Source organism: Heterodontus francisci, chromosome 2 (genome assembly GCF_036365525.1).
Source record: "Heterodontus francisci isolate sHetFra1 chromosome 2, sHetFra1.hap1, whole genome shotgun sequence".
Taxonomy (NCBI): Eukaryota; Metazoa; Chordata; class Chondrichthyes; order Heterodontiformes; family Heterodontidae; genus Heterodontus; species Heterodontus francisci.
This window is the reverse complement of record NC_090372.1, coordinates 137263010-137290646: the sequence shown is the minus strand read 5'-3', so window position 1 is coordinate 137290646 and position 27637 is coordinate 137263010. Positions and strand designations below refer to the sequence as shown.

General features: G+C 44.4%; 1 protein-coding gene across 1 annotated transcript in view; it reads left to right on the top strand.

Annotated features, from left to right (window-relative positions):
- LOC137380783 (adenylate cyclase type 1-like) overlaps positions 1-27637 on the top strand; it is a 430168-nt gene that overhangs the window by 300532 nt on the left and 101999 nt on the right. Inside the window, exons 11-12 of the mRNA XM_068053137.1 lie at positions 26392-26489; positions 26597-26681. Of these exons, the coding sequence (XP_067909238.1) occupies positions 26392-26489; positions 26597-26681 (183 nt within the window). The remainder of the gene's footprint in view (positions 1-26391; positions 26490-26596; positions 26682-27637) is intronic.

Here is a 27637-nt window from a genome sequence, read left to right as displayed (position 1 = left end):
AATACACAAGGTAATATCACATGGGGTTAGGGGCAATTTATTAGCTTCAATAAAGGATTGGCTAACCAACAGAAAACAGAGAGTCAGGATAAATGGGTCCTTTTCTGGTTGGCAAGATGTAACTAGTGGGGTGACACAGGGTTCGGTCCTCGGGCCCCAACTATTTACAATCTATATTAATGACTTGGATGCAGGGAATAGAAGGTACTATAGCCAAATTTGCAGATGACACTAAAATAGGTGGGATAGTAAGTTGCAAGAAAGAAATAAGAAATTTACAAATGGATGTGGATAGGTTAGGTGAATGGGCCAAAATTTGGCAGATGGAGTTTAACGTGGATAAGTGTGAGGTTATCCATTTTGGTCAGAAGAATAGAAAGGCAAATTATTATCGAAATGGAGAGAAACTTCAGAGTGCTTCAGTCCAGAGGGATCTGGATGTCCTCGTGCATGAATCGCAGAAAACTAGTATGCAGGTACAGCAGGTAATAAGGAAGGCAAATGGAATTTTGGCATTTATTGCGAAAGGAATAGAGTATAAAAGTAGGGAAGTGTTGCTGCAACTGTACAAGGCATTCGTGAGACCGCACCTGGAGTATTGCATATAGTTTTGGTCCCCTTACTTGAGGAGGGATGTAGTTGCATTGGAGGCAGTTCAAAGGAGGTTCACAAGATTGATTCCAGAGATGAGGGGTTTGTTTTATGAAGAGAGATTAAGCAGTTTAGGCCTTTCCTCTCTAGAGTTTAGAAGAATGAGAGGAGATCAAATTGAGGTATATAAGATGATTAAGGAGATTGACAAAGTAGACGTAGAGAGAATGCTTCCTCTGGTGGGGCAATCTAGAACAAAATGTCATAGTTTTCGGATAAGGGGTAGCAGATTTAAAACAGAGATGAGGAGAAATTACTTCTCTCAAACGGCCGTGAGTCTGTGGAATTCACTACCCCAGAGTGTGGTGGATGCCGGGACATTGAGTAAATTTAAGGAGGAGATAGACAGATTTTTAATTAGTAATGCGTTGAAGGGTTATGGAGAACGGGCAGGAAAGTGGAGTTGAGGCCGAGATGAGATCAGCCATGATCGTATTGAATGGCGGAGCAGGCTTAAGGGGCTGAATTGCCTACTGCTCCTAGTTCTTATGTTCTTATGTTTATCAATTTTTTGCCCATACAGTGCCTCAACTACCTCCTCTTCCTTGGTAAAGACAGATGCGAAGTATTCATTTGGTACCTCATCCATGCCCTCTGCCTCCATGCGTAAATCCCCTTTTTGGTCCCTAATCTGCCCCACTCCTACTTTTAGCTACCTTTTATTATTTATGTGCCTATGCAAGACATTTGGATTTCCTTTTATGTTAGCTGCAAGTTTCTTCTCATACTCTTTCTTTGCTTCTTTTTTTACACTTCCTCTTTTAATTTTCTACATTCAGCCTGATTCTCACTTGTATTGTCAACCTGACATCTGTCATATGCACCCTTTTTCTGTTATCTTACTCTCTATCTCTTTCATCATCCAGGGAGCTCTGCCTTTGTTTGTCCTACCTTTCCCCCTCGTGGGAATGTACCTCGACTGTCATAGAGTCATAGAGTTATACAGCATAGAAACAGGCCCTTCGGCCCATCGTGTCTGTGCTGGCCATCAAGCATCTATCTATTCTAATCCCATTTTCCAGCACTTGGCCCGTAGCCTGCTATGCTATGACCTTTCAAGTGCTCATCTAAATACTTCTTCAATGTTGTGAGGGTTCCTGCCTCTACCACCCCTTCAGGTAGTGTGTTCCAGATTCCAACCACCCTCTGGGTGAAAAATTTGTTCCTCAAATCCCCTCTAAACCTCCTGCCCCTTACTTTAAATCTATGTCCCCTGGTAATTGATCCCTCTGCTAAGGGAAAAGGTTTCTTTCTATCTATCCCATCTATGCCCCTCATAATTTTGTACACCTCAATCATGTGCCCCCTCAGCGTTCTCTGCTCTAAGGAAAACAACCCTAGCCTATCCAATCTCTCTTCATAACTGAAATGCTCCAGCCCAGGCAACATCCTGGTGAATCTCCTCTGCAGCTTCTCCAGTGCAATCACATCCTTCCTATGGTGTGGAGCCCAGAACTTTACATAGTACTCCAGCTGTGGCCTAACTAGCGTTTTATACAGCTCCATCATAACCTCCCTGCTCTCATATTCTGTGCCTCGGCTAATAAAGGCAAGTATCCCATATGCCTTCCTAACCACCTTATCTACCTATGCTGCTGTCTTCAGTGATCTATGGACAAGGACACCAAGGTCCCTCTGACCTTCTGTACTTCCTAGGGTCCTACCATCTATTGTATATTCCCTTGCCTTGTTAGTCCTCCCAAAATGCATCACCTCACACTTCTCAGGAGTAAATTCCATTTGCCACTGCTCCGTCCATCTTACCAGTCCATCTATATCTCCCTGTAATCTAAGGATTTCTTCCTCACTGTTTATGGCACCACCAATTTTCGTGTCATCTGCGAACTTACTGATAATATCCCTCTATATTCACATCTAAATCATTAATGTACACTGGTCAAGGGCTTCCACTCGCAAAAACAACCCTCGACCATCACCCTCTGCCTCCTGCCAATTTTGGATCCAATTTGCCAAATTTCCCTGGATCCCATGGGCTCTTACCTTCTTAACCAATCTCCTAGGCAGGACCTTATCAAAAGCCTTACTAGAGTCCATGTAAACTACATCAACTGCCCAACCCTCATCTACACATCTAGTCACCTCCTTGAAAAATTCAACCAAGTTTGTTAGACACGATCTCCCCCTGACAAAGCCTTGCTGATTAATCCCTGATTAATCACTGCCTCTCTAGGGGGAGATTAATCCTGCCCCTCAGAATTTTTTCCAATAGTTTCCCTATCACTGATGTTAGACTCACTGGCCTGTAATTACCTGGCTTATCCCTGCTACCCTTCTTGAATAATTACACCAAATTGCTGTCCTCCAGTCCTCTGGTACCTCTCCTGTGGCCTGCGAGGATTTGAAAATTTGTGTCAGAGCCCCTGCTTTCTCCTCCCATGCCTCACATAACAGCTCACCTGGGCCTGGGGATTTATCCATCTTTAAGCTTGCTAAAACAGCTAATACTTCCTCCCTATCAATGCTAATTTGTTCAAGTATATCACAAACCCCCTCCCTGATCTCTACACCTACATCGTCCTTCTCCATAGTGAACACAGATGAAAAATACTAATTTAAAACCTCACCTGTGTCCTCGGGCTCCACACACACATTGCCATTTTGGTCCCTAATGGGCCCTACTCTTTCCCTGGTTATCCTCTTGCCCTTAATATACTTATAAAATGCCTTCAGATTTTCCTTTATCTTGCACGCCAATGTTTTTTCATGCCGCCTCTTCGCTGTCCTAATTACTTTTTTTTAGTACCCCCGCTACACTTTCTATACTCCTCTAGGGCCTCCGCTGTTTTCAGCACTCTGAATCTGCCAAAAGCCTCCTTTTTTTTCCTTATCCAATCCTCCATATCCCTTGACATCCAGGGTTCCACAGACTTGTTGGTCCTACCCTTCACCTTTACGGGAACATGTTGGCCCTGAACTCTCACTATTTTCTTTTTGAATGACTCCCACTGTTCTGATGTCGACTTTCCTACAAGTAGCTGCTCCCAGTCCACTTTGGCCAGATCCTGTTTTATCATATTGAAATTGGCCTTCTCCAAATTCAGTATTTTTATTTCTGGTCCCTCTTTGCCCTTTTCCATAACTACCTTAAATCTTACAGCGTTATGGTCACTATCCCCAAAATGCTCCCCCACTGACACTTCTACCACTTGTCTGGCTTCATTCCCTGGGATTAGGTCCAGTACCGCCCCTTCTCTTGCAGGACTTTCTACATGCTGGCTCAAAAAGCTCTCCTGTATGCACTTTAAGAATTCCGCCCCCTTTCAGCCTTTTGCACTAAGACTATCCCAGTTGATATTGGGGAAGTTGAAATCCCCTACTATTATTACCCTATTATTTTTACACCTCGCTGAGATTTGCCTCCATATCTACTCCTCTATCTCTCCCTGACTGTTTGGAGGCCTGTAGTACACTCCCAGCCAAGTGATTGCCAGCTTTTTGTTTATAAATTCTCCACATATGGCCTCATTTAGGAACCTTCTAAGACATCATCCCTCCTTACTTCAGCAATTGACTCCTTGATCAACAGTGCAATGCCACCTCCTCTTTTACACCCTCCCCTGTCACGTCTGAAGATTCTATACCCTGGAATATTGAGCCAGTCCTGCCCCTCCCTCAACCATGTTTCTGTGATAACAACAATATCACAATCCCATGTGCTAATCCATGCCCTCAATTCATCTGCCTTACTAGTAAGACTCCTTGCGTTAAAATAGATGCAATCCAGCCTTACATTGTTCGCTTGTGCCTTAAGAGGTCTCTATTTGCTCTGCCTTCCAGACTGACTCAGTTTCTCTTCTATATTTGACTGTGCATCACCCCTTATTGTACCTCCACTCTGTATCCCACCCCCCTGCCAAATTAGTTTAACCCTCCCCCACCCCCAACAGCACTAGCAAACCTCCTAGTAAGGATGTTGGTTCCGTTCCGGTTCAGGTGCAAACCGTCCAATTTGTACAGGTCCCATCTTTGCCAGAAACAGACCCAGTGATCCAGGAAACTAAAGCCCTCCCTCCTGCACCATCTCTTCAGCCACGCATTCATCTGCTCTATCCTCCTATTCCTATACTCACTAGCACATGGCACTGGGAGTAATCCAGAGATTACAACCTTTGAGGTCCTGCTTTTTAATCTGCTACCTAGCTCCCTAAATTCTTGTTGCAGGACCTCATCCCTCTTTCTACCTATGTCATTGGTACCAATGTGTACCACGACCTCTGACTGTTCACCTTCCCCCTTCAGAATGTCCTGCAGCCGCTCCGTGACATCCTTGACCCTAGCACTGGGGAGGCAACATACCATCCTGGAGTCACATTTGTGGCCACAGAAATACCTATCTGTACCCCTTACAATAGAATCCCCATCACTATAGCCCTGCCACTCTTCTTCCTTCCATCCTGTGAAGCTGAACCGCCCATTGTGGATGAATTTGTCTCTTGCTGCTTTCACCTGCGCCATCTCCCCCAACAATATACAAAGCGATATATCTGTTAGAGAGGGTGATGGCCACAGGGGACTCCTGCACCACCTGCCTTCCTCTACTCTGCCTGGTGTTCACCCATTCCCTTCCTGCCTTTGCAGCATTTACCTGCGGTGTGACCATGTCACTAAATGACTATAGCTGAACTATCTCCTCTTTAAACACATTGTTCCATTGCCAACCTTTGCTTCCAATTTACTGTTCTCACCCATTGAAGTTGGCTGTCCCCCGATTAATTATTTTTACTCTGGATTGCTACTTGTCCTTATCTTATGATACTATGGTCACTGTCCCCTAAATGGTTTCCTGTTGACATTTAGTCCACTTCACCCACGTCATTCTCAGAACCAGATCCAACAATGCTTCCTTCCTGGTTGGGCCAGAAACATACTGATCTAGAAAATTCTCCTGACCCACCTCAGAAACTCTTCCCCCATTCTGCCCTTTATACTATTACTATCCTAGTCTATATTAGGATAATTAAAGTCCCCCATTATAACTACTCTATAAATCTTGCAGCTCTCTAATTCCCTTGCAAATTTGTACTTCTGTATCTTTCCCACTAGTTGGTGGCCTATAGAATATACCCAGCAATGTAATGGTACCTCTATTGTTTCTTAGCTCTAACCAAATAGATTCAGGCTTGAGCCTTCCAGGAAATCTTCTCACTCCAGCACTGTAACATTATCCTTAATATTGCTACCCCTCCTTTTTCCCTTCCCTATCTTTCCTGAACACCCTGAGGGAAATTTTATGCTCTCCCCTGCGGCAGGTTTGGAGGCTGGGAGAGCATAAAATCAGGTGGGAGGGTGGCGTGGGATCCCGCCACCTTCCCACCTCTGCCAAAATTATGCCTGTGAGCAGCCTCCCTACCCCGCCGCCAATTGAGGCCCTTAACTGGGCAATTAATGCCTAATTAAGGGCCCCATCCCACCGTTGCCGTAATTAGTCATGTGGTGGACGGCCCTGCTGCCACACAGGAAGCACGACACGATAAATCTTGCTGGCTGCTCCCCAGCTCTGGTGGGGGCGGGGATGGTCGGTGGGGAGTGGTCGTGGTGGGGGGGTGAGGGTGTTTAGTGCCTGAACAAAGGACCTGGCATTGGGAAGGAAGGGGCCACTGAGAGTCACCACTCTGCCCTTGTTAACAACCCCCCTACACCCCCTGCCCCCCGCGACCACCACCCTGCAAGATCTCTCCCGCCCTGACTTACCTGTGGCCTGAGTCCACTGATGTTCCTGGGCCTCGGGTAGGTGCTCCACCGGCAGTGGTGCAGGCCTCTGATTGGCTGGCGGCTCTCCGGTGGTGGGACTTCCGTCACAGGGGTCCTTGATCGCTTGTAAGTCCTGCTGCTGTCCATTTAAGTGCTTATTTGGCACTAGATTCAGTGGGACTTCCTCAGAAGAGGTGATATAGGGTTCTCTGCATCGCATTTTCTGGATGTCGAGACCACGGTCACTAGCATAAAATCCTGGCCCTTGTATCCAGGAATATTTAGTGCCCAGTCCTGCCCTTTTTTGAGCCAGGTCCCCCTTATCGCCACAACATGATCATCCCGTGCGGCTATCTTTGCCTGCAGCTAACCAACCTGATTTATCACACTCCATGTGTTCACTAAGATGCATGGTAAACCTAATTTAGGCCTTATTGCATTCCCTCTTACTCGGACCCCACCTAATACCTTACTATTTCTTACTCTGGTGCTCTCTGTCTCTCCCAGTTCTTTGTGTACTTTGTTTTTCTTCTTTAATGTTACACCCTGGTTCCCCTCCCCCTGCCAAGTTAGTTTTAACCCTCCCCAATGGCACTAGCAAATCGCCCCACAAGTTCATTGGTCCTGACTCTGTTCAGGTGCAACCCGCCTGGCCTGTACAGTTCCCAACATCTCTATAACTGGTACCAATGTCCCAGGAATCTGAAGCCTTCCCTCCTGCACCATCCCTCCAGCCACACATTCATCTGCTCTATCCTCCCATTTCTGTACTCATGAATTCTTCACACCGGTAATGATCCAGAGATTAAACCTTTGAGGTCATGCTTGCTAATTTCTTTCCTAGATCCCTTAAATCTGCCTGCAGGACAACATCCCTCTAACTACCTATGTCTTTGGTACTGATATAGACCATGATCTCTGCCTGTTCAACCTCATCCCTCAGAGTGCTCTGTAGCCACTCAGAGACATCCTTGACCCTGGCACCAGGGAGGAACATATCATACTGGATTCATGTCTGCGGCTAAAGAAACCCTTGTCAGTTTCCCTGACTATAGAACCGCCTAGCAGTATTGCTTTCCCAATTTTTCTCCTGACCCCCTGTACAGCTGAGCCAGTTGTGGTGCCATGGACTTGACTCTGGCTACACTCCCCAAAGGATCCATCCCTCTCACCAGTATTCAAAACTGAATATTGATTGGAGAGTGAGATGGGCTCAGGGGACTCCTGCACTACCTGCCTGATCCCCCTTGACTGTTTGGCAGTGACCCATTCCCTCCCATCTGCAAACCCTAAAACTGTAGGAACAGCATATCTATAAACGTGCTATCCACAAAACTCTCAGCCTCACTGTTGCACCACCGCAGTGACACCAGCTACTGCTCAAGCCCCAAAACTGCTCTAGCTCACGGCACTTCCTGCACATATTGTTGCCTAGGACATGAGAAGCATCCTGGAGTTCCCACATGGAACAGGATGTGCATTTCACAGGACCAAGATGCCCTGCCATGCCTCTATTTATTAGACTATTATTAGCTAAGCTGTTCCAGTAGAGCTACAACACTGGCATCTACCCAGCAATGTGGAAAATTGCCCAGGTATGTCCTGTGCACAAAAACCAGGACAAATCCAATTCGGCCAATTATCGCCCTATCAGTCTACTGTCGATCATCAGCAAAGTGATGGAAGGGATTGTCGACAGTGCTATCAAGTGGCACTTGCTCAGCAATAACCTGCTCATTGACTCTCAGGTTGGTTTCTGTAAGGGCCACTCAGCTCCTGACCTCATTACAGCCTTGGTCCAAACATGGACAAAAGAACTGAACTCCAGAGATGAGGTAAAGTGACTGCCCTTGACATCATGGCAGCATTTGACTGAGTATGGCATCAAGGAGCGCTAGCAAAACTGGAGTCAATGGAAATCAGGGGGAAAACTCTCCGCTGGCTGGGGTCATACTTAACATAAAGGAAGATTTTTGTAGTTGTTGGAGGTCAGTATCCTGGGCCCAACCATCTTCAATTGCTTCATCAATGACCTTCCCTCCATCATAAGGTCAGAAGTGGGGATGTTCGCTTATGATTGCACAATGTTCAACACCATTCGCGACTCCTCATATACTGAAGCAGCCCATGTCCAGATGCAGCAAGACCTGGACAACATCCAGGTTTGGTCCGATATGTGCCAAGTAACATTCACGCCATACAAGTTTAAGGCAATGACCATCTCAAACAAGAGAAAATCTAATCCTCTCCCCTTGAGATGTTGACTTGATGTTCAATGGGATTACCATCGCTGAATCCCCCACTATCAACATCCTGGGGGTTACTATTGACCAGAAACTGAACTGGATCAGCCATATAAATCATGTGGCTACAAGAGTAGGTCAGAGGCTGGGAATTTTGCAGTGAATTACTCACCTCCTGTCTCTCCAATGCCAGTCCACCATCTACAAGGCACAAGTCAGGAGTGTGATGGAGTACTTTCCACTTACCTGGATGAGTGCAGCTCCCTACAACTCTCAAGAAGCTTGACACCATCCAGAACAAAACAGCCTGTTTGATTGGCACCCCATTCACCACCTTCAACATTCACTCCCTTCACCACAGATGCACAGTGGCAGTAGTGTGTACAAGATGCACTGCAGCAACTCACCCAGGCTCCTTCGACAGCACCATCCAAACCTTCGACCTCTCCCACCTAGAAGGACAAGGGCAGCAGATGCATGGGAACACCAACACCTGCAAGTTCCCCTCCAAGTCACACACCATCCTGACTTGGAACTATATCGCCATTTCTTCACTGTCGCTGGATCAGAATCCTGGAACTCTCTTCCAAACAACACTGTTGGTGTACATTAACCCCAAAGATTGCAGCAGTTCAAGAATGAGGCTCACCATAACTTTCTCAAGGGCAATTGGGGATGGGCAATAAATTTTGACCTAGTTAGCGATGCCCACATCTTATAAATGAATAAAAAAAAAGACTTGCCAGCGACTCACCAGTCAGCTGCTGAAGTCACTTTATATTATAGGGATGTTAACTTAAATGTTTTTACTTACCTTTTATTATCTTATATACCTCAGATTTTAATTTACTAAAACATTTAGAACTCTTTAGTGTTCTTATCCCCTGTTATTTAATTTTAACTAATCCCCTAGATTTGATTAATTCATTGGGCACTGAACAAGGCAAGGGAATGTACAATGGATGGTTGGACCCTAGGAAGTACAGAGGATCAGAGGGACCTTGGTGTACTTGTCTATAGATCACTGAAGGCAGCAGCACAGGTAGATAAGGTGGTTAGGAAGGCAAATGGGATACTTGCCTTGATTAGTCGAGGTATAGAATATAAGAGCAGGAAGCAGGAAGGTTGTGATGGAGCTGTATAAAATGCTAGTTAGACCACAGCTGGAGTACTGTGTACGGTTCTGGTCGCCACACTATAGGAAGGATGTGATTGCATTGGAGAGGGTGCAGAGGAGATTCACCAGGATGTTGCCTGGGCTGGAGCATTTCAGCTATGAAGAGAGGCTGAATAGGCTCGGGTTGTTTTTCTTAGAGCAGAAAAGGCTGAGGGGGGACCTGATTGAGGTATACAAAATTATGAGGGGCATAGATAGGGTAGATAGGAAGAAACTTTTTCCCTTAGCGGAGGAGTCAATAACCAGGGGGTATAGATTTAAGGTAAGGGGCAGAAGGTTTAGAGGGGATTTAAGGAAAAATGTTTTCACCCAGAGGGTGGTTGGAATCTGGAACACACTGCCTGAAGGGGTGGTAGAGGCAGGAACCCTCACAACATTTAAGAAGTATTTAGATGAGCACTTGAAAGGTCATAGCATAGAAGGTTATGGGCCAAGTGCTGGAAAATGGGATTAGAATAGATAGGTGCTTGATGGCTGGCACGGACATGATGGGCCAAAGGGCCTGTTTCTGTGCTGTATAACTCTATGACTCTATGACCTCTGTCCCAGTTAAGGGGAGAACTATCGTCGCCTCACCCCAATAACCATACCATTACCATGAGAGATGTTGGAGTGTGTCCAGTGAATCTAAAAATCTAATGTGTGTTCCAATATTTATACTTTTTTTCAAGTTGCATAACTTTTATTCCATATGGGGGCGCTACCTCTTCTACAAGTAAGTTTGACCCCTTTATTTCCCAAATAAGGCTGTATTACTGTTGATTTCTAAGTAAGATCCACATTCTTTGATTTCTAAGAAAGATAAGCTAGTAGCAAGCTGCGAGCCTGTCATGATGGTCAATTTTTGATTAGTCTGTGTTTCAAGATTAGAATCCAGTTTTTTGGGTTTGGTCAGTTTTGTCAACAATTCAGTTGACTGTGGTTTGTGGCTGTCCACATAAAATCACCTTATCAAATATTACACTGTGGTAGCTTTCGTGACAGTTTGTAAAGCGGCACAGTGGTGCAGTGGTTAGCACCGCAGCCTCACAGCTCCAGGGACCCGGGTTCGATTCCGGGTACTGCCTGTGTGGAGTTTGCAAGTTCTCCCTGTGTCTGCGTGGGTTTTCTCCGGGTGCTCCGGTTTCCTCCCACAAGCCAAAAGACTTGCAGGTTGATAGGTAAATTGGCCATTATAAATTGTCACTAGTATAGGTAGGTGGTAGGGAAATATAGGGACAGGTGGGGATGTTTGGTAGGAATATGGGATTAGTGCAGGATTAGTATAAATGGGTGGTTGATGTTCGGCACAGACTCGGTGGGCCGAAGGGCCTGTTTCAGTGCTGTATCTCTAATCTAATCTAAAACTATGTTATCAAGGCTACAGGCCAAGTGCTGGAAAATGGGATTCGAATAGATAGGTGCTTGATGGCTGGCACGGACACGATGGGCTGAAGGGCCTGTTTCTGTGCTGTATAACGCTATGACTCTATGACACTGTTCATAATTACACAATAAATTATCAAAATATTTTTAGTTTTTATACTAATTTATTCATCAAGTCTTACTTTATTTTAATTAATTTAGATTAAATTAAAAGCTTGCCAATATACTCACCCCATGTGACTCTATGTCCTGTGATGTCATGTCTTTTCATCTTCCTGTTCACTCTGCTCCTAGCTTCCTTTATGCTATTCCGCTCCGCTCCACTCCCGGGTGCCTTTATGTTGCTCCGCTTCCCTCTGCCCTCAGCCTTCTTTATGTTACTTCACACCACTCCCAGAGTCCTTTATGCTCCTCCGCTCCTGGCCTCCTTTATGCTACTCCGCTCCGCTCCTGGCCTCCTTTACGCTGCTCTGCTCCAATCCGGCCTCCTTTATGTTACTCCACTTCCCTCTGTTCTCAGTCTCCTTTATGCTATTGTGCTCTACTTCTGGCGTCCTTTATGCTGCTCCAGTCTGCTCCGCTCCTGGAGGCGTCCTTTATGCTACTCTCCTCCGATTCTAGTCTCCTTTATACTCTTTTTTTGTTGATTTATTCTCACCGAGCTTTCTCTCTCACTCTCTCCCTATCACCTTATATCGGATGACTTATACCCTAGCCTTGGTCTTTCATTGCCCCACTGATCTGTAGCAAAATATTCTTTGGTTCTTCCTAGCAGGGAATTGTGGATGAGCCACGAGAGGGACGATGGGTGAAAGGGGACATGGAAGTGAGGACTTGGCTAAAACTATTTTCACTTCTCACCCATTCATCTGTTTCCCTCCCTCCAAACCACCCCCAGTGAGTACCCTACAGGCTGCCTTGTGTCCTGATGGCTGAGACTGCCCCTGTACAGGTGCAGGTGAGACAGTCTGTGGCAGGGCCCTCACAGGCTCCAAAGCCCAGAGGACTTCAGCTAAGAGCAGCTCAACAGTTAAAGTAAGATTCTGAGCAGCCTGCCTCTACCTGTGCTGAAGCCACAGTTGTTGCACTATGGAGAAGTGCAAGGAAAAGGAAGAGTAAAGGTTTGCACAAGGATATGCATGTGGCTGTCTTAGACATTGTTGGAATGTTTACATTTGAGTCACATAAATATTTTTCTCTTGCATCACTTTCCCATCTTTCCATTTTTGGTTGCTGGCAAGTGGCTTTTTCAGTTTTATGATGAAGAATGGGAAGACATGAATTGACACTGAGCAACGGGGACTGGGAAGGAGAGGCTTGGCTTTTTGAAGGACTGCTTTGTATTAGTGGCAATTGGTGGGGGTTGTGGGCGGAGCAAAAGTGTCTTTTGCATGTGGTTGTTGGATGGGTGCACTTGCGGAACCGAGGTGTACAACAATAATAAGGGCATCCTGTGCATCCCAGGCATTAATGTGTGCCACTGGTTCCTGCTTGGAATTGTCCAAAGAGGCTTTGTGCCTTGTTCCTTCTGTAGGTCCAAACCTCGCTTCTGTGCAATGTTGTGCAGAGTGTAGCGCCCCACAGTCATTCGGGAGACCCTGGCTGGCACATTCACCAGATCTGATTCACCATTCACTAGGCACCTGAAGCGCATCTTCAGCAAGTTGATGGCTTGTTCAGTGACACATTGGTGGTTATATGGCATTCATTGTATAGCTGCCAGGCCTCATTCCTCAGTTTCTTAGAGGTGTCATTAGCCACATTTTAATTTATACTCACTTAAAATGCCTAGCAGCCAGCTGGGAAGTCTGCTTCAAGATGCATAGAAATCAGGGAGGATGGACCGCTGCAAGATAAAAGCATCATGGCAGCTGCCTGGGAATCTTGCACACACCTGCATAAAGATTTTTTTTGGTTGTACACTAGCTGCACATTGATGGAGTGGAAGCCCTTGCAGTTGATGAATATTCCTGGGGGATTTATAGGTGCCTTAATTTCCATGTGCATGCAGTCAATGTTGCTCTGCACCTGTGGGAAACCAGCCAATCACAAAAACTGAGCGTCCACTCATTCTGAGTGTCATCGGTGGCAAAGTTGATATAATTGCTGTCCCTGGAAAAGAAACAATCAGTCACCTGTCTTACTCATTTGTTGGTCGGCAACTGGGAAATCTTAAATATGTCTGCTGCAGAGCCCTGGAAGGATCTAGAGGCAAAAATGTTGACAGTTGGGGTTGCTTTGACAGCCACTGGTAAAGTGTGGCCACCAGGTTCATTTGCTAGCAAGTCTTGTTCCAGCAGACTGCAAATGTCTGCCACCACCTGACACAACACCATGAGCCTCCTATGACCCTGGCGTTCCGACATTTCAAGGAAGCTTATCCTCTGCCTGTAGTCTCTGTGTGCCGGGTACAGCCTCCTGCGAGTGACACCTCTCTGTTGCTCGCCGCTCTCCTGTGGAGCTGCAGGTCTGTGAGCAGCAGGCTGTTACTGGCACTGCTGTTCCTGCTGCTGATCATCATCATTATAGGTCCAAATTAACACAGCATAAGTGGCACCCATGCTGATCTGATAGATCAGAGCTCCAAAGTGCAGATTAGACCTCTGAACCTCCAAAGTGTGTAAAGTAACCTCAGCACAGATACTGTGAAAAAACTCTTTCACACAAGCAGGTAAGAGAGCAGCTGTGAGGACTGAACACATATTGGCATGTTTCCCTGACATGGCTACAGCCCCCTTAATTGCTGCCATGTTCTTATCTTGCTTTCACTGACGAGATCCAGGAAGCCCGGAAACCTATAGAGCCAAAATTAAACTGCAAAACCCATGTCAATATCACTGTATTTGAGGAATTAACATATCCGAATTGACAACCTGCCTCTCCCGAATGGGTTACACACACACAGTCTGACAAGCTGCAGTGAAATGCAGAAGCCAGCGAGTTGGAGCCAGCTTCCCGACATGCTCGGGATTTTTCCTGATTTAACCCTCCATCCGTACCAAATCTCATACACTTGCTGATGTTAATAGTCCCCCATAGTTTGCCTCAGCATCTCTTGGTGAGGCAGGAGGAGGAGGAATCAGCCAGTATTCCCAATCCTAATTGCTGTCCAGTAGCCTAAACTGGAAAGTGTTCACGTGCAGTTGTTGAATCATGGCAGGATTTACCTTGGCTATAAAACATCTCATGGTAAAACTGCCTGAAAACTTTTGTGGTCTAGACTCGTGTGTGGAAATGGATGAGGTATTAGAGCATATGTGCCTGTATCTCAACATAAGTCAATACTTGCAAGAGGAGAGGGGAGAAGCAATGAAATTAGTTGATAAGTGGCAGAATATGGAATTATCTGCCACAAACTTTTGATGAAGCAGAGTCCATAAATTCTTTTGAAAGAGAATTAGATTGTTTCTTGAAAAAAGAGAAATATTAAAGACGATACGGAGATTGCAAGCACACTGTGGAGAAAAGCACTGTGTGGAGAAAAGCACTGACATAAGGCTGGCAGGCTAAATTTTCGATTCTCTACCCTAACATTTAATGATTCTATGACTAATTAGTCAAAAACAAAGTTTAATCAGATTTATTTCTGTGTGGAAATTAAAATAAAAACCTAAGAAATTAGAATTTTTGGTTGCAGGTGGACAATAATTAAAGAGGAACATGAGAGTTTGGTGCTCTTGCTGCAGAGGTATTTTTCCAGAGTGTTTTTCCCCTTATTGGCTTTGGATTTTTTCTGTTTAGTTTGTCTTTCCCAGGAGAATTCTGAGGGATGGGGTGGAGGCACTGAAGGGGAGGGCAGAAGTGCTGTCTTTTCTTGCCTGTCAATTTTGCTTGTTTGTATTCTGTAATTTTGTAAAATCCACATGCACACCTTCTAGCAGGAATCATTGCATAGTGATTAGATGCGGGAACATTGGCTGATTTTTCCACTCCATAGCTCAGGAGCAATGGGGACAATTTCTTCTGTTTGCCATTTGTCACAAAATTATAAGTGCACGAAATGTGTTTATAATTTCACTATAAATACTAACAGGTAAAAAGCTTCTCAAACAAGATTTTGTTTTAAATAGCAAACAGAGAAGAAAAAAATTGATCATTGAGGCTGATTTTAACAGCTGAGCCAGGCTGCATCTTAGATAGGCTAACTGAGCACAGGGCAAGGATTGGCTGGGAGCCTTTAGCTTATATAGGTCAGTAAAACAGCATGCAGTGCATTTACAGGCTGAACACTCAAAGGAGCTTAAAGAAGATTGCAAGATAAATACAGAACGCAAATGCTATTCAACCCTATAGTTTCCCATTGCAGAATCTAGATGCTTCTTAAATGATTCAACTATTTTATCTAATGGTCTATTCCAATTGTTTGTGTGAAAGGGAACTTTCTGATATCAGTCCTAAACTTCCCTTTTAATGAGTTGAACCTATGTCACCTTGTCCTACGGTCACAATTGAATTTAAAGTAACATTCCACATTTCCCTTTTCCAGTCCCTTAACTATCATATACTTCTATAAGGTCACCTCTCAGACATCTCTTTTCAATGCTGAGAATAACACAAGAGCACAAGAAATAGGAGCAGGAGGAGACCATATGGCCCATCGAGCCTGCTCCACCATTCAAAATGATCATGGCTGATCTTAGGCCTCAACTCCACCTTCCCGCCCTCTCGCTATATACCTTGATTCCCTGAGAGACCCTGAGAGAAGCTCAGGTTACTCAAGTCTTTCCTCATAATGCAGATGTTTGACACGGGGATCACTTTGTGCCTCTTCTCTGCACTGCCTCCAATGCTTGAAGATATCCCGTGTGTCTTAGAGCCCTGAAAAATACTCAAAGTGTGGTCTGACCAGTGCATTGTACAGTTAGAGTTCCATTTCCTCTAACTTGTATTCTGCTATTTTGATTATGCTGTTCAATAACATTTTATTGTCTTTGTTAATAGCTGCTCTGCACTGGTTGGTCATGTTGAGTGTTGATTCAGCAAAGACTCCTATGTTTTTTTTTTAATTCTTAGCACTTTCAATACCATTCATGAAATATGTATGTTGCTTATTTTATTAACGTGATCAAAATGGAATGGGTTCTCCAATGATTTCTTGCTGCTGAGCTTTATCAGAATTTCTTTCCTGTGTCTGCCGCTTCAAGACATGGAGACAGGCTTTTATGGGATTAGATGATGCTGGTCTATCAGTTTTCACTAGAAAATGGAATTTGTGGTCTTGCCAGTTTAGAGGAAGAGAACATTTTACTAAACACCAAAGCACTTTTACACTAAGTGGCATAACAAGAGGGTAATGCAAGGAACTAGCAAGTCCAAGTACTTGTACTCCAGTATCTATAGCCAAAGGGAGTCATGGAGTGGTGTTAATACATTAGAAGGAAGCAATTCAATTGTAAAGAGTAGAGGTGATAAAGGTGGCAGCTTAGGAGATCATAATATCCCTAAATTACATTGCACTCCCAGTCTGAGATAATTCCCTTTGTTAAGGTAGAGACTGGCTCATTATTGCAATTTACTGGCTTGTTAATGATTGCAATTAGATGGACCACTTTGTATTTCCCTTGATGCCTGATGGAGCAGCTTTTTCAAGTGCAGGAAATTTGAACCCACCGATTTTAATGTGCGCATATAATGGCACTGCACCAGCCCAACCCATCAGTGTGCATTGGTTCTGCCCCCTCCATGTTTGGACAGGCTAATGCCTATACATTCATGACATACATCATGAGAACATAGTCCAAGCTGTTTGCTTTCTTGAAAATTGATTACTGACAGCTGTCTAATATTATGTGGGGGTTAGTGTCTTCTTTCCTATTCTTCATTCTTTCCAAGAGATTTGAATTTCACTGAGTGTTTAATTTGTGCATTTTGCTCCTGTATAACTGAAAAATACAGTGTTTAATATCTTAAATATTGCATTAACAGTGACTAGTTCATTTCATATAATACACTTGACATTGTACTTTGGAGTAGTCCAGATATATAATGCACTGTTCTCTATATAATGGCCCAGATTTTGAGATTGAAATAATGGTGAGGCTAACAATGCTCACCGTTATTATAAGTGAATTGGACAGTAACTTCCACCATCCGCACATGTACAGTTAAACATGGAAATCAGGAATTTGCTGTCCCAGTTGCCTTGCCCCATCACAAGCTTTGCTATACCGGAACCTCAACAAGAGACTCAGCATTCACATACACGCAACAGTGTGAAGTTGCAATACTTACTCACTAAACATGCCAAAAAAGTTAGGGCTTGTCTATTCAAACATAAGTAAATTTTTAACGGCATGCTAAGTCTTAATTACTGCCAAACAACCGCTCTGGCACTGAAAATTTATATAGTGTTACTTGACATTGTATTTTGTAGGACACCAGATATATAATTCACTGTTCGCTATATAATGGCCTGGATTTTGAGGTTGAAACAATGGTGAGACTAGCAGCGCTCACCATTATAAAGGAGTGAATTGGACAGTAACTTCCACCATCCACAAATATAGAGTCTCATTTCTTCAGATTTTAATAAAAAAAATTAAAATAGGAAACATTTTGTTTTACTTTTTCTTCTTTTATTTCTCTGTTAATCTCATCTTTTTTCCCTCTTTATTTTGTTTTCTGTACATGATTTTACATTGAATTAAATATTCTAACTTATACTTCCTGGTTTAGACTCTGTCTAAAAATTCAATAGCCTCCGAATAGAGGCGCCGGGAATCCAACGCGTGATTAACCCCGCCCATTCAAAGTAATACACGCAGCTCACAAACTTTGGGATGCCTGCTAATTTAAATGATATTGCTGTGCAGCCCAGCGCAAGGCATGCTGTTAAATGGCTGCAAACCTTAATTGGGGCTCAAGTTCATGCAAGGCTAACACCACTTAAAGCCAACCTGCACTGCTTAAATTGGAGGTGCATTCTGGCTGCAGCAAGTACTGGAAGCCATGAAATTATCATCGATCATCGTAAAAATCAATCTGGTTCACTAATGTCCTTTAGGGAAGCAAATCTGCTGTCCGTACCTGGTCTGGTCAACATGTGACTCCAGATCCATAGCAATGTAGTTGACTCTTAACTGCTTTCTGAAATAGCCTAGCAAGCCACTCAGTTGTTGAGGGCAATTAGGGATGGCCAGTGCCAGTGACACCCACATCCCATAAAAGAATGTTAAAAAAAAAGTGTCCAACCTACAGTAGAGTAAAGATAGCACAACATGGCAGAGAGTGGACTCCCAGATTTTCTAATGCAGCACTCGAGGCCCTAGTGTAGGAGGTAGACAGAACGAGAGTTCTTCTTGCCCACGGGAGATTGGGGGGGGTGGTGGTGGGGGTTACCAGGAGACCCTCCAAATAACCACTTAGAAGGGAATGGGAGCAGATAGCCACAGACGTCAATGCAAACAGTGTCACCCTGAAGACCTGGATGCAGTTCTGCAAGAAGCTTAATGACTTCACATGAGTGGTCAAGGTCAGTAAATGCATCTTCACATGCCATATTCTTACAAATGAACCACTAGCCTTACACACTGCTCTATTCGCAACACCCCTTCACTCATTTACCAACATTCTCTATCAAGCATCACTCATAACTAACATTCATAGCTTCACCTCACCCTCACACACTTAGCACTGCTGAAAGCCTCACATCCACATCTCACAGCTTGCACGCACTGCCAGCTATTCAATCATGCAGCCACATCACCTAAGCAGATTGCACCATACTCACTGACACACTTCCCTCTCTCTTGCAGGGCATGGTGGCACAAAACCACAAGCCACAGCAGGTAATCAGTGGGTGACAAGCAAGGCTGCATGTCTTCACCCCCATGGAGGAGATGGTGGTCGCCATAATTGTTGTATCCGTTGCTGAAACTGTGGCCAGCAGTGGGGCTGAGAACATCGAAGATGACAGTATGTTCCTAATTAATCTACCTTCTTCCCCCTCATCCCACAACCTGTTTTGATATGCAAGTTGGAGATGGTGTCAGATGATCTCCCCCTCCCCTTACCACAATAATACCATTATGGTTTTCTCCTTTTAGATACCGAAGAACCTGGCCAGGCAGTGTTGCAGGAGCATGAAGGCCAAGAGGAACAGGACACTGATGATGAAGACACACTATCAATCGATCTCACACTCGCAGCCACTAGCTCAGATACAGGCACTGTGCGTACTTTAGAGGGCAGCATGGAAGCAGAATCTGCAGTTGGTGAGTCCCTGGGCACATGTAGTCTGTAACCAGAGCAGGGGGAAAGGATGGTGTGGGTGCTTGCTCTCCAGAGGACAGGATTACATGTGAATTCCACTGTAGAGGACTCAGATGAGGACTTCAATGGGGTGACATATAGGAGAATGCTGATGAACATGCATACAGAAATGCTTGGTGCATTGGCTGGCCTGTCACACAGCCTGCTGTCACTGTCAAGGATCATGAAGGAGTCCGGCACCAACTCAGGAGACATTTGAGCCTATCCTTTCCAGCATTGAAGTGGTGGCCAACTCCATGAGAACACTTCTAGAGCTGACCACGATGCAGAAACTGATGACCAATATCTCAGCTTCCACTGCAGCACAAGTGGAAGCCACCCAAAATCTCAATGCTGCAGTGGAAGCTCAGACTGAGGTCATGAAATCTCAGCTTTTTGCCATGCAGGCTCAGATGCTACCATCATGGCTGTGGAGACCAGTGCTTAAAGAGGTTTGCAGGGTGTCACAGCTGTCCAGCAATCTGTCCTCCAACAGATTACTAGGATTGTTGATGTGCCACCCTGGGGGAGTGGCAGAGGCTCTGTAAAGCACAGACCTGCTGTCTTCTCTCAGGGTGACAGCATTTGTGCGCCCACCACAATGGCCCCACTTTAGCCTTTCAGCCAGCTAGCCTAGGCTGCTGCCTTCCATGCCGAGGTAGGCAAAGTGAGTTGAGTGGGTGAGTCCAAAGCTGGGCCCTCAAGGCCCAGAGTTGCTTGAGGAAATCCTGCAAGGCCATCTGCAGACCCCTCCATTGAAAGTCAGCAGCCTTTCAGCAGCCCTGCTGCAGACACTGGGGTAGCACTGCATAGGATCAGAAGGCCAAGCAAAGGTAATTGCAAGACAGCCACAAAGGGAATGCACACGGGTGAATATTTAAATTTTGGAATATTGGAAGCGTTGGTGGATAAAGTTGGTATGGAATGCATATTTTGTGGTTATTTTTATTTCAGTATTGTGACCAAAAGGATGCTGTGATGGTCTGTAACAAAGGAATGGTAAGGTGTGGGATTGCTATACAATGGGGATTTGGGGCTGTGTTCACAGGAACCAGCCCAGCCGAATATGAATGATCCAGCTGCCTCCTCCCTTTCTCCTCCCCCTCACGGTCCTGTTTCTCCTCCTCTTTCCCCTTCTCCTCTTCCTTATTCTCATCTTCCTCTTCCACCTCCTCCTGAGCTGTATTCCCACTGGCAAGGGCTGTGCCCTCATGATGGCTGGTTTGTAGAGGGTATAGCAGACGACTACGAGTCAGAACAAATGCTCTCGCAAGTCCTAGAGGGGTCCTCCAGAGTGGTAAATTGAGTGGAATTGTCACTTCAGCACCCCAATGATCTGTTCAATGATGTTTCTCCTGGCAGCATGGCTCTTGTTATAGGCACGCTGGCCACATATAGTTAGGCTGCGTACCGCAGTCCTGAGCCAGGTGTAAAACTGATAGCCCTTGTCATCCAACAGCCACCGTCTGGTTTGATATGGTGACTCAAATACTGAGAGAATAGCAGACTGGCACAGAATGAAAGCATCATGATTGCTGCCAGGATCACGGCATTCACCAGCTGAGCATGGTCGCACACCAACTGCACATTGTTATGATGGTGCGTCGATATTTTTTGTTAAGTTTTTTTGAGGATGCATGTATTTTAGAATGATGGACATTGTTTTATTTGGGAAAACTGAAAAAGAGTCCATGGATTTTTCTTTTCGCTGGGATCATTGAAAGGACACTGAGAGGTCTTGTTTGAAAACAACATTTACTGGAAGTCACTTGTCTTCAGATAAATACCCAGCAGGGGCTTTGGCTTTTTGACATTGGGGGAGAAGTTTACAGAGAAGTGACAGGTCAAGATTTATAGGGGTCAGGAGGCTTGGCTCTTGAGATTGTTACGACCAGGTGAGAAAGGTGTCCAGGGATCCCTTTCAGTCTTCATGTGGTCTTACCGTAACAGGGTTTAATTCTCAAAACATCATGTTTTTACCTCCCCTCTTGGTGAATCCTTGTTCCCCACTTTCCAATTATAAGGCAAAGAAACCAGCAAAAACAGGTTTTCTTAGGTTTAAAGAATAAAAGTTGAAATTTATTAAACTTGAACTTAAACTCTAATTCGGTTGACGCCTACGGATACACAACGTGCCCACGCTAGCATGCATGCACGATACACACTTACAAATAGAGACAGAAAAGAGCAGAAGAAAAATAAAGTGAAACAGTTTGAGGCAATATCTGAAGAGTTTTTGTTATGGTTTTCCGAGCTCACTGCAGAGTCCTTGATTGGAGGTAGATCTTGCTTTTCGTTGGGGCCCAGTATTTTTCTTAAACCTTGTTCACTGTAGGAGACTTTTCTGTCTTGGGGTTCATGTGTCTTCAGTGGATTCAGAGGCTTGTGAGAAAGAGATGGGAGCAGACAGGAGAGATCTTGTCAGTCCAGGAGCAAACAGTCTTTCTGAGTTCAAACTCTCTGTGGCTAGTTCAAAAAACCCTGGAACAGCCAGTTAGTTATGTGACCAGCTGGTCCAACCAGTCCTGGCCCCTGTGGATTGCATCACCTCAGCAGGCCCTGGACATCACTTCCCCACCCCCCCCCCCCCCACCCCCCGCCACCCGCCTCACTGTCCGGTGATCAATATCCATTGTGGGTTGAATGTGTCAGGAAATGGTCCTTTGTCTACATAAGCACCATCTGTTAGTATGCAAATGTTCTTTTTCCAGCCATGGCTGTTCTGTTAACAAGTCATTTCCTTGCTCCAGCAACAGTTCAAAATCAATGTTCATATGATAAAACCAATGTGCCTCATTCTTGGCAGCTGGGAGCATGCATGACAAGATATTGTTTTTGGTTTTGCTTTGAACAGTGTTGGGGTGTGAACTATTTTGAAGGGAATTGGAGAAAACTAGCCAATAGAGCAATCATCATCACCACCCTCTTCCAACTCTTTGAGAACTTCCTGAGAATCAAGTGTAAGAAATAGAAACACTGATGCTGCATTTCTCCTGAAAAGCCTGCCAAACTGATCTTCAATGTCGCCAAAAAAGAAGTGTTCTAGAAAGAACAGCCGTCTACGTGCATTTGGGACACCAAACTAAAAAAGGGACAACTGACATCTTTCCATATCTTTTCTTTTTTCTTCAAGAATTAGCAAATATTTGGCCAAAGTATTCCTTTTTGTCTTTTTTTGTAACAGAGCTCTAAAGAGAGAATCTCTAATTTTGGGATAACCGGTGTGTGTGTGTGGCTAAGGTAAAAGGGAACTTTCATATTTCAATGTGTGTTAATACTTTGCTTCATTACTGGTTAAGTCTTGTTTTATAATAAACTGATAATTTTGTTCTTTATTAAAGAAACCCGGTTGGTGTATTTTCTTCTTGGATAAAGAGTAGAGTCTATGATTGACCGTATCAGTAACTGGGCAAACATTTAAATGTATGTTGTGACCTGTGGAGAAGTGTAACTAGAAAAGTGCACGTCTCCCACTTCAGTCGTAACATATAATTGGTGACTCGTCCAGGTTAACCCAATGCCGATGACATGCAATTGTAGGTGGGGTAATAATAGTAGAATAAAAAGGAAAAGGAAAAAACAGGTTTCTTGTGCATTAGAGTAAAGTTTACACTATTGGAATGTCTTTGTTAGTTGCTACAACCTTTCTGGGGAAGGATGATGTATCCCTGAGTGATTTGAGAAACTTAACCAAGGTTAGGATTTTGCAGACCTGTTGGCATTAAAGTTAAAACCAGGAGCTAAGAAAGCAGACATAATTGAAGTAAGAGCACAGCATTTGCAATTGGACGAAGAGTGAAATTGAATTCGCTAAAATTCAATTGTAGATGAAGCAGCTTAAACTTGAGGAAAGGGCAAAAGAGAGAGCATTTCAAAGGTAGCACGCAGAGTTGCAGGAGAGCAAAAGGGAAAGAGAAAGAGAGGAAAAGGAGAGAGAAAGGGAATACCAGATTAGAAGGCTGGAACTAGAGAAAAAAGGATACCCTTGACTTCGATGAAAATTGAGGTGCGGAAAGACCTGTGTCCAGCCCAGGACCCAGTAGAAAGCTGTTTACATTTGTAGAAGCCCTCCTGAAATTTGAAGAATGGGACATAGAGGCATTTTTATTTTTTTTCAAAAGATAGCCAGACAGATGAAGTGGTCGAAGGAAAGCTGTACGCTGCTTATGCAAAGCAGGTTGTTGGGCAGAGTTCATGGAGTTTATGCCATGCTTTCTGAGAAGGCTTCTGCAAATTATGAGGTGGCAAAAAAGGCTATTCTCACTGCTTATGAGTTGGTCCCTGAAGGCAGAAATTTCAGAACCTCCGGAGACAGCCTCGGCAAACTTATATAGAATTTGAGAGGGTAAAACAAATTAATTTTGATTGTTGGATAATGGCACTAAAGGTAGAGGCCAATATGAGAACCTTAGGAAACTAATTCCACTGGAAGAATTTAAAAATTCACTCCCTCCGTTAGTAAGAACACATGTAAAGCACTAAAACTTTTTGACAGTCAGACAGGCAGCGGAAATCGCTGATGATTATGAGCCTTATAAGCCCAAACCCTTTGTCTGTCACCCCCACAAACCCGAGAAGGATCGAAGGTGGTCGGAAGGCAAATAGCCAGGAACAAGAAAAGACAGCTGGAAACACCCCGGAATCTCTTCAGGCCAGAAAGCAAGATGCTGAGGGTGGAAGTGAGGTCCGCAAGCCTAAGTGCTACTGTTTACACAAGGTGGGACACCTTTGTGCGGAATGCTGGAAGTTGTGGGACGTATTGGGGTACCAAAGAGAAAGGGGCCCTGACTGAGAGTATGGCAGATCAGGCTGTAGCTCTGACTGCAGCTGGAAGGCCAAGTACAAAAACTGTTGTGAATTTGGGGCAGGTGGTGGTGTAGTGGTAATGTCACTGAATTAGTAATCTACAGACCCAGGCTAATGCCCTGGGGACATGGGTTCAAATCCTACTACAGCGGCTGGTGGAATTTAAATTCAATTAATTAATTAATTAAACTTTTTCATGCAGCGAGTGGTTAAGGTCTGGAATGTGTTGCCTGAGAACATAATGGAGGCTGGTTCAATTGATGCATTCAAAAGGGTGTTAGACAGTTATGTGAAAAGGAAGAATATGCAGGGTTATGGGGAGAAGGCAGGGGAATGGAACTGAGGGAATTGCCCTTTCGGAGAGCTGCTGTGGACACGATGGGCCGAATGACCTCCTTTTGCACTGTAACAATTCTGTGATCCTGTGTGGGGGATGTGAATAAGATACCTGAGAATTATAGGGACTTCTTGTCAAAAGGAAAAGTAACTCCTTATTCCTCAAGTGAGGCAGATAAACCTAGAATTATACTTAGGGATACAAGAGCTACCCAAACACTTTTGCTGGGAAAAGGCATAACCTTTCCACCAGAGTACACATTGAATGCCAAGGTTTTAGTGAATGGTATTGGAGAGGAGCTTATACCCTCACCTTTGTATCGGGTGTAACTCGAGTGTGACCTAATGTTTGGAACAGTAACTGTAGGTGTTGTCCATAGTTTGCCAGTAGACAGAGTTGACCTACTCCTGGGCAATGATTTGGCTGGAGCGAAGATAGTAGCTTCTCCAGTAGTCACAGAAAAAACAAGTGAAGTTAAGGAGACAGAACGGTTGCAGGCAAAGGTTCCAGAAATTTTTTCCTTCATGTGTTGTTTCCCGAGCAATGGCTAAACAAGTTCCAATGTTGGAAGTAAAGTTTACAGCACAGGTAGATAGCTGAATACCTGGAATTTTCTTTGGAGATTTGGTTAATTCGAAGGAAATGGTCAATAAATCTTCTCTGATCAAGGCTCAGCAAGCCAATCCAGAGTTAAATAAAGGTGGCATAATCGGCTCTAACAGAAACTGAAGCAAAGGGAGTTCTGGAGGCTACTATATTAAAAATGGGTTTCTGATGAGGAAGTGGAGACCTCCTCACAGACCTGCGGATGAAAAATGGATGGTTGTTCACCAGATAGTTGTACTACCCAAGTATCGCTTGGAAATATTAAAGATAGCCCATGAAATTCCAATAGCGGGACGTGTGGGGATCTGGATGACCTCCATGACTGGAAGGAAGTGGTGTGCCTTGAAGCAGTCACAACAAATGCCTTCCCCACATGCAGCACCACTCCCTGCAGACTTCACCAACTGTAACCAACACCTCAAAACACCCAGCACTTCTACAAACTCAAACAGAGCGAGTAGAAAATAAGCAACAACTAACCTGCAAGTTGTTGATGTGCCCTTTAAATAGTGCTGGTGAGGGGGGGCAGGGTGTGGGGTGGGGGGGTGGGTCTTTCCTGTGGCTGGATACATGTTCATCTCTGTGAGGTCAAGAGAGGACTTTAGCTAGAGCAGTGAGGTTGAAAATGGCAGCACTGATATCAAATCAGCGTTACTTGCTGACTGGTGTCACCATCTGCCAACGCTGTATACTTCCAGTGCACATTTCTAATGCCCGACTAACATCCTTACCAAGATGTTGTTCGGCACAGGCTGCATTGAAAGTGTGCACACGTTGCACAGATGCCCTTTTGGTACCAAAACAGCAATTGTAATGTTGAAACCACGGGAGCCCAATTTTGTGGCCTGCATCTGTGTCTCACTGAGGAATTTTCAATATGGAACACAAAGCTCCCAGTTCCCCTGTAGATGGCCCATGCATTTTCAGCTCTCTGATTGCCACCAATCACCGTATAAAAGCACACAGAAGATCTTTAGATAAGTGTAAATGCAATGAACGATGAGTACCGTTCATTCGTCGCTGATGGCAAAATCTGGGCCAATATATCAAAATTAATCCCTAACTCTGTAAGAAGAACTATTTTTGTGTCTAATCTTGATGTCATTTTTGGTTAAATACAGTCAGTTTTTAAAAGAGAATTTTGTTAAAGTTTCATCTGTCTAACCCCTGAATGCCCCATGTGGATGCACAGACATTTATCTCTAGTTCACAATAAAGATTTTCTTTCACTCTTCCACCCACAGTATCATCAGCTTCATGATGAATATTTTACCAGTGCAGTCATCCTCTCGTTAATACTTGCTGCCTTATTTGGCCTTCTGTATCTTCTCATAATACCGCAGTAAGTATTCTCTATACTTTCTCAATATAACTGCCCTTTTTACTAATCTAAAACATTGCTATTTATTTGTTTGTAAGTACATGTTTCCTTTTATGTTTCTCTGTTAGGAGCACCGTGGTCCTTGTCCTCCTGGTCTTCTGCATTTGCTTCCTGGTTGCCTGCATTATGTATCTCCAAGTCACTCAAGTGCAGGTAAACTAGGTTGTATTTTACATTTCTTGATTTGAGTGTTAAGAGGATCACATCAACATGTTTTCTGACACTAGTTCCAAAGTGATGCTCAGTTTTAGTTCATAGCTCTTGCTAGAGAGTACTACAGAGTTGGAAGAGGGTGGGATACTTTTGCAATTGAACTGAGAGTCTTTTTTGGCTGGGGAGATCACATCAGCAGCAACAGAAAAACATACAGGTCACATGTTTTGCTGAATCAAGTTTTTCAAGTTTATATCTTTTGGTAAGGTTTTGGGCTTATCAAAGTAAGCAACATCGAAGTTGGGAATGGGACACTTTAGCATTTTGCCCCCCAATTATCTGCATTGGGTTGAGTGCAGGAGGATATTTAAATATGCTAATTGAGGTCCTACACTGCTTGTTGGACCCCGTTTGCAATTTTCAGGTATAAATGGGCAGAGCCTATGTCATGCATGCTCCATCCATCTGTTTTAGGCATGGGTGAGTATTCCCTAACAATTGCCCTTTAAATAGAATGCTGGTGAACTCAAGAAAAATCCCAGAAATTTTTAGGGAAGCCTTTTTGTGGGTCCTCTAGGAGAAAAAATACTGCGTCCCACTGACGGCCGCCTATGCTTAGCCCCCTTTGGAAATGGTTCGCCCACCACCCCGTTCACCATCCCCCCTCCCCCCACCCGCCACAACCCTACCTACCAGCTCAGTGTGGGAGCGTGCCAATTACTCATTCTCCCACAGTTGAACTGCAGCGGGGCACCCACTTGGCAACCACGTCTTGCCCACCGCATTTAAATGAGGCCCACAATCCGAAAATTGCTCAGGCGGCCCAGCTGCTCCCCTGACTTTTCACCCGGTTCAGGCAGAAGTTGTGCTAATCTAATATTGAAAGAGTACAGTAGTGTTTCGTTTCTTACATTTTCTTTGTAATGACATACAGTTTATAATACGGCAGTGGTTGG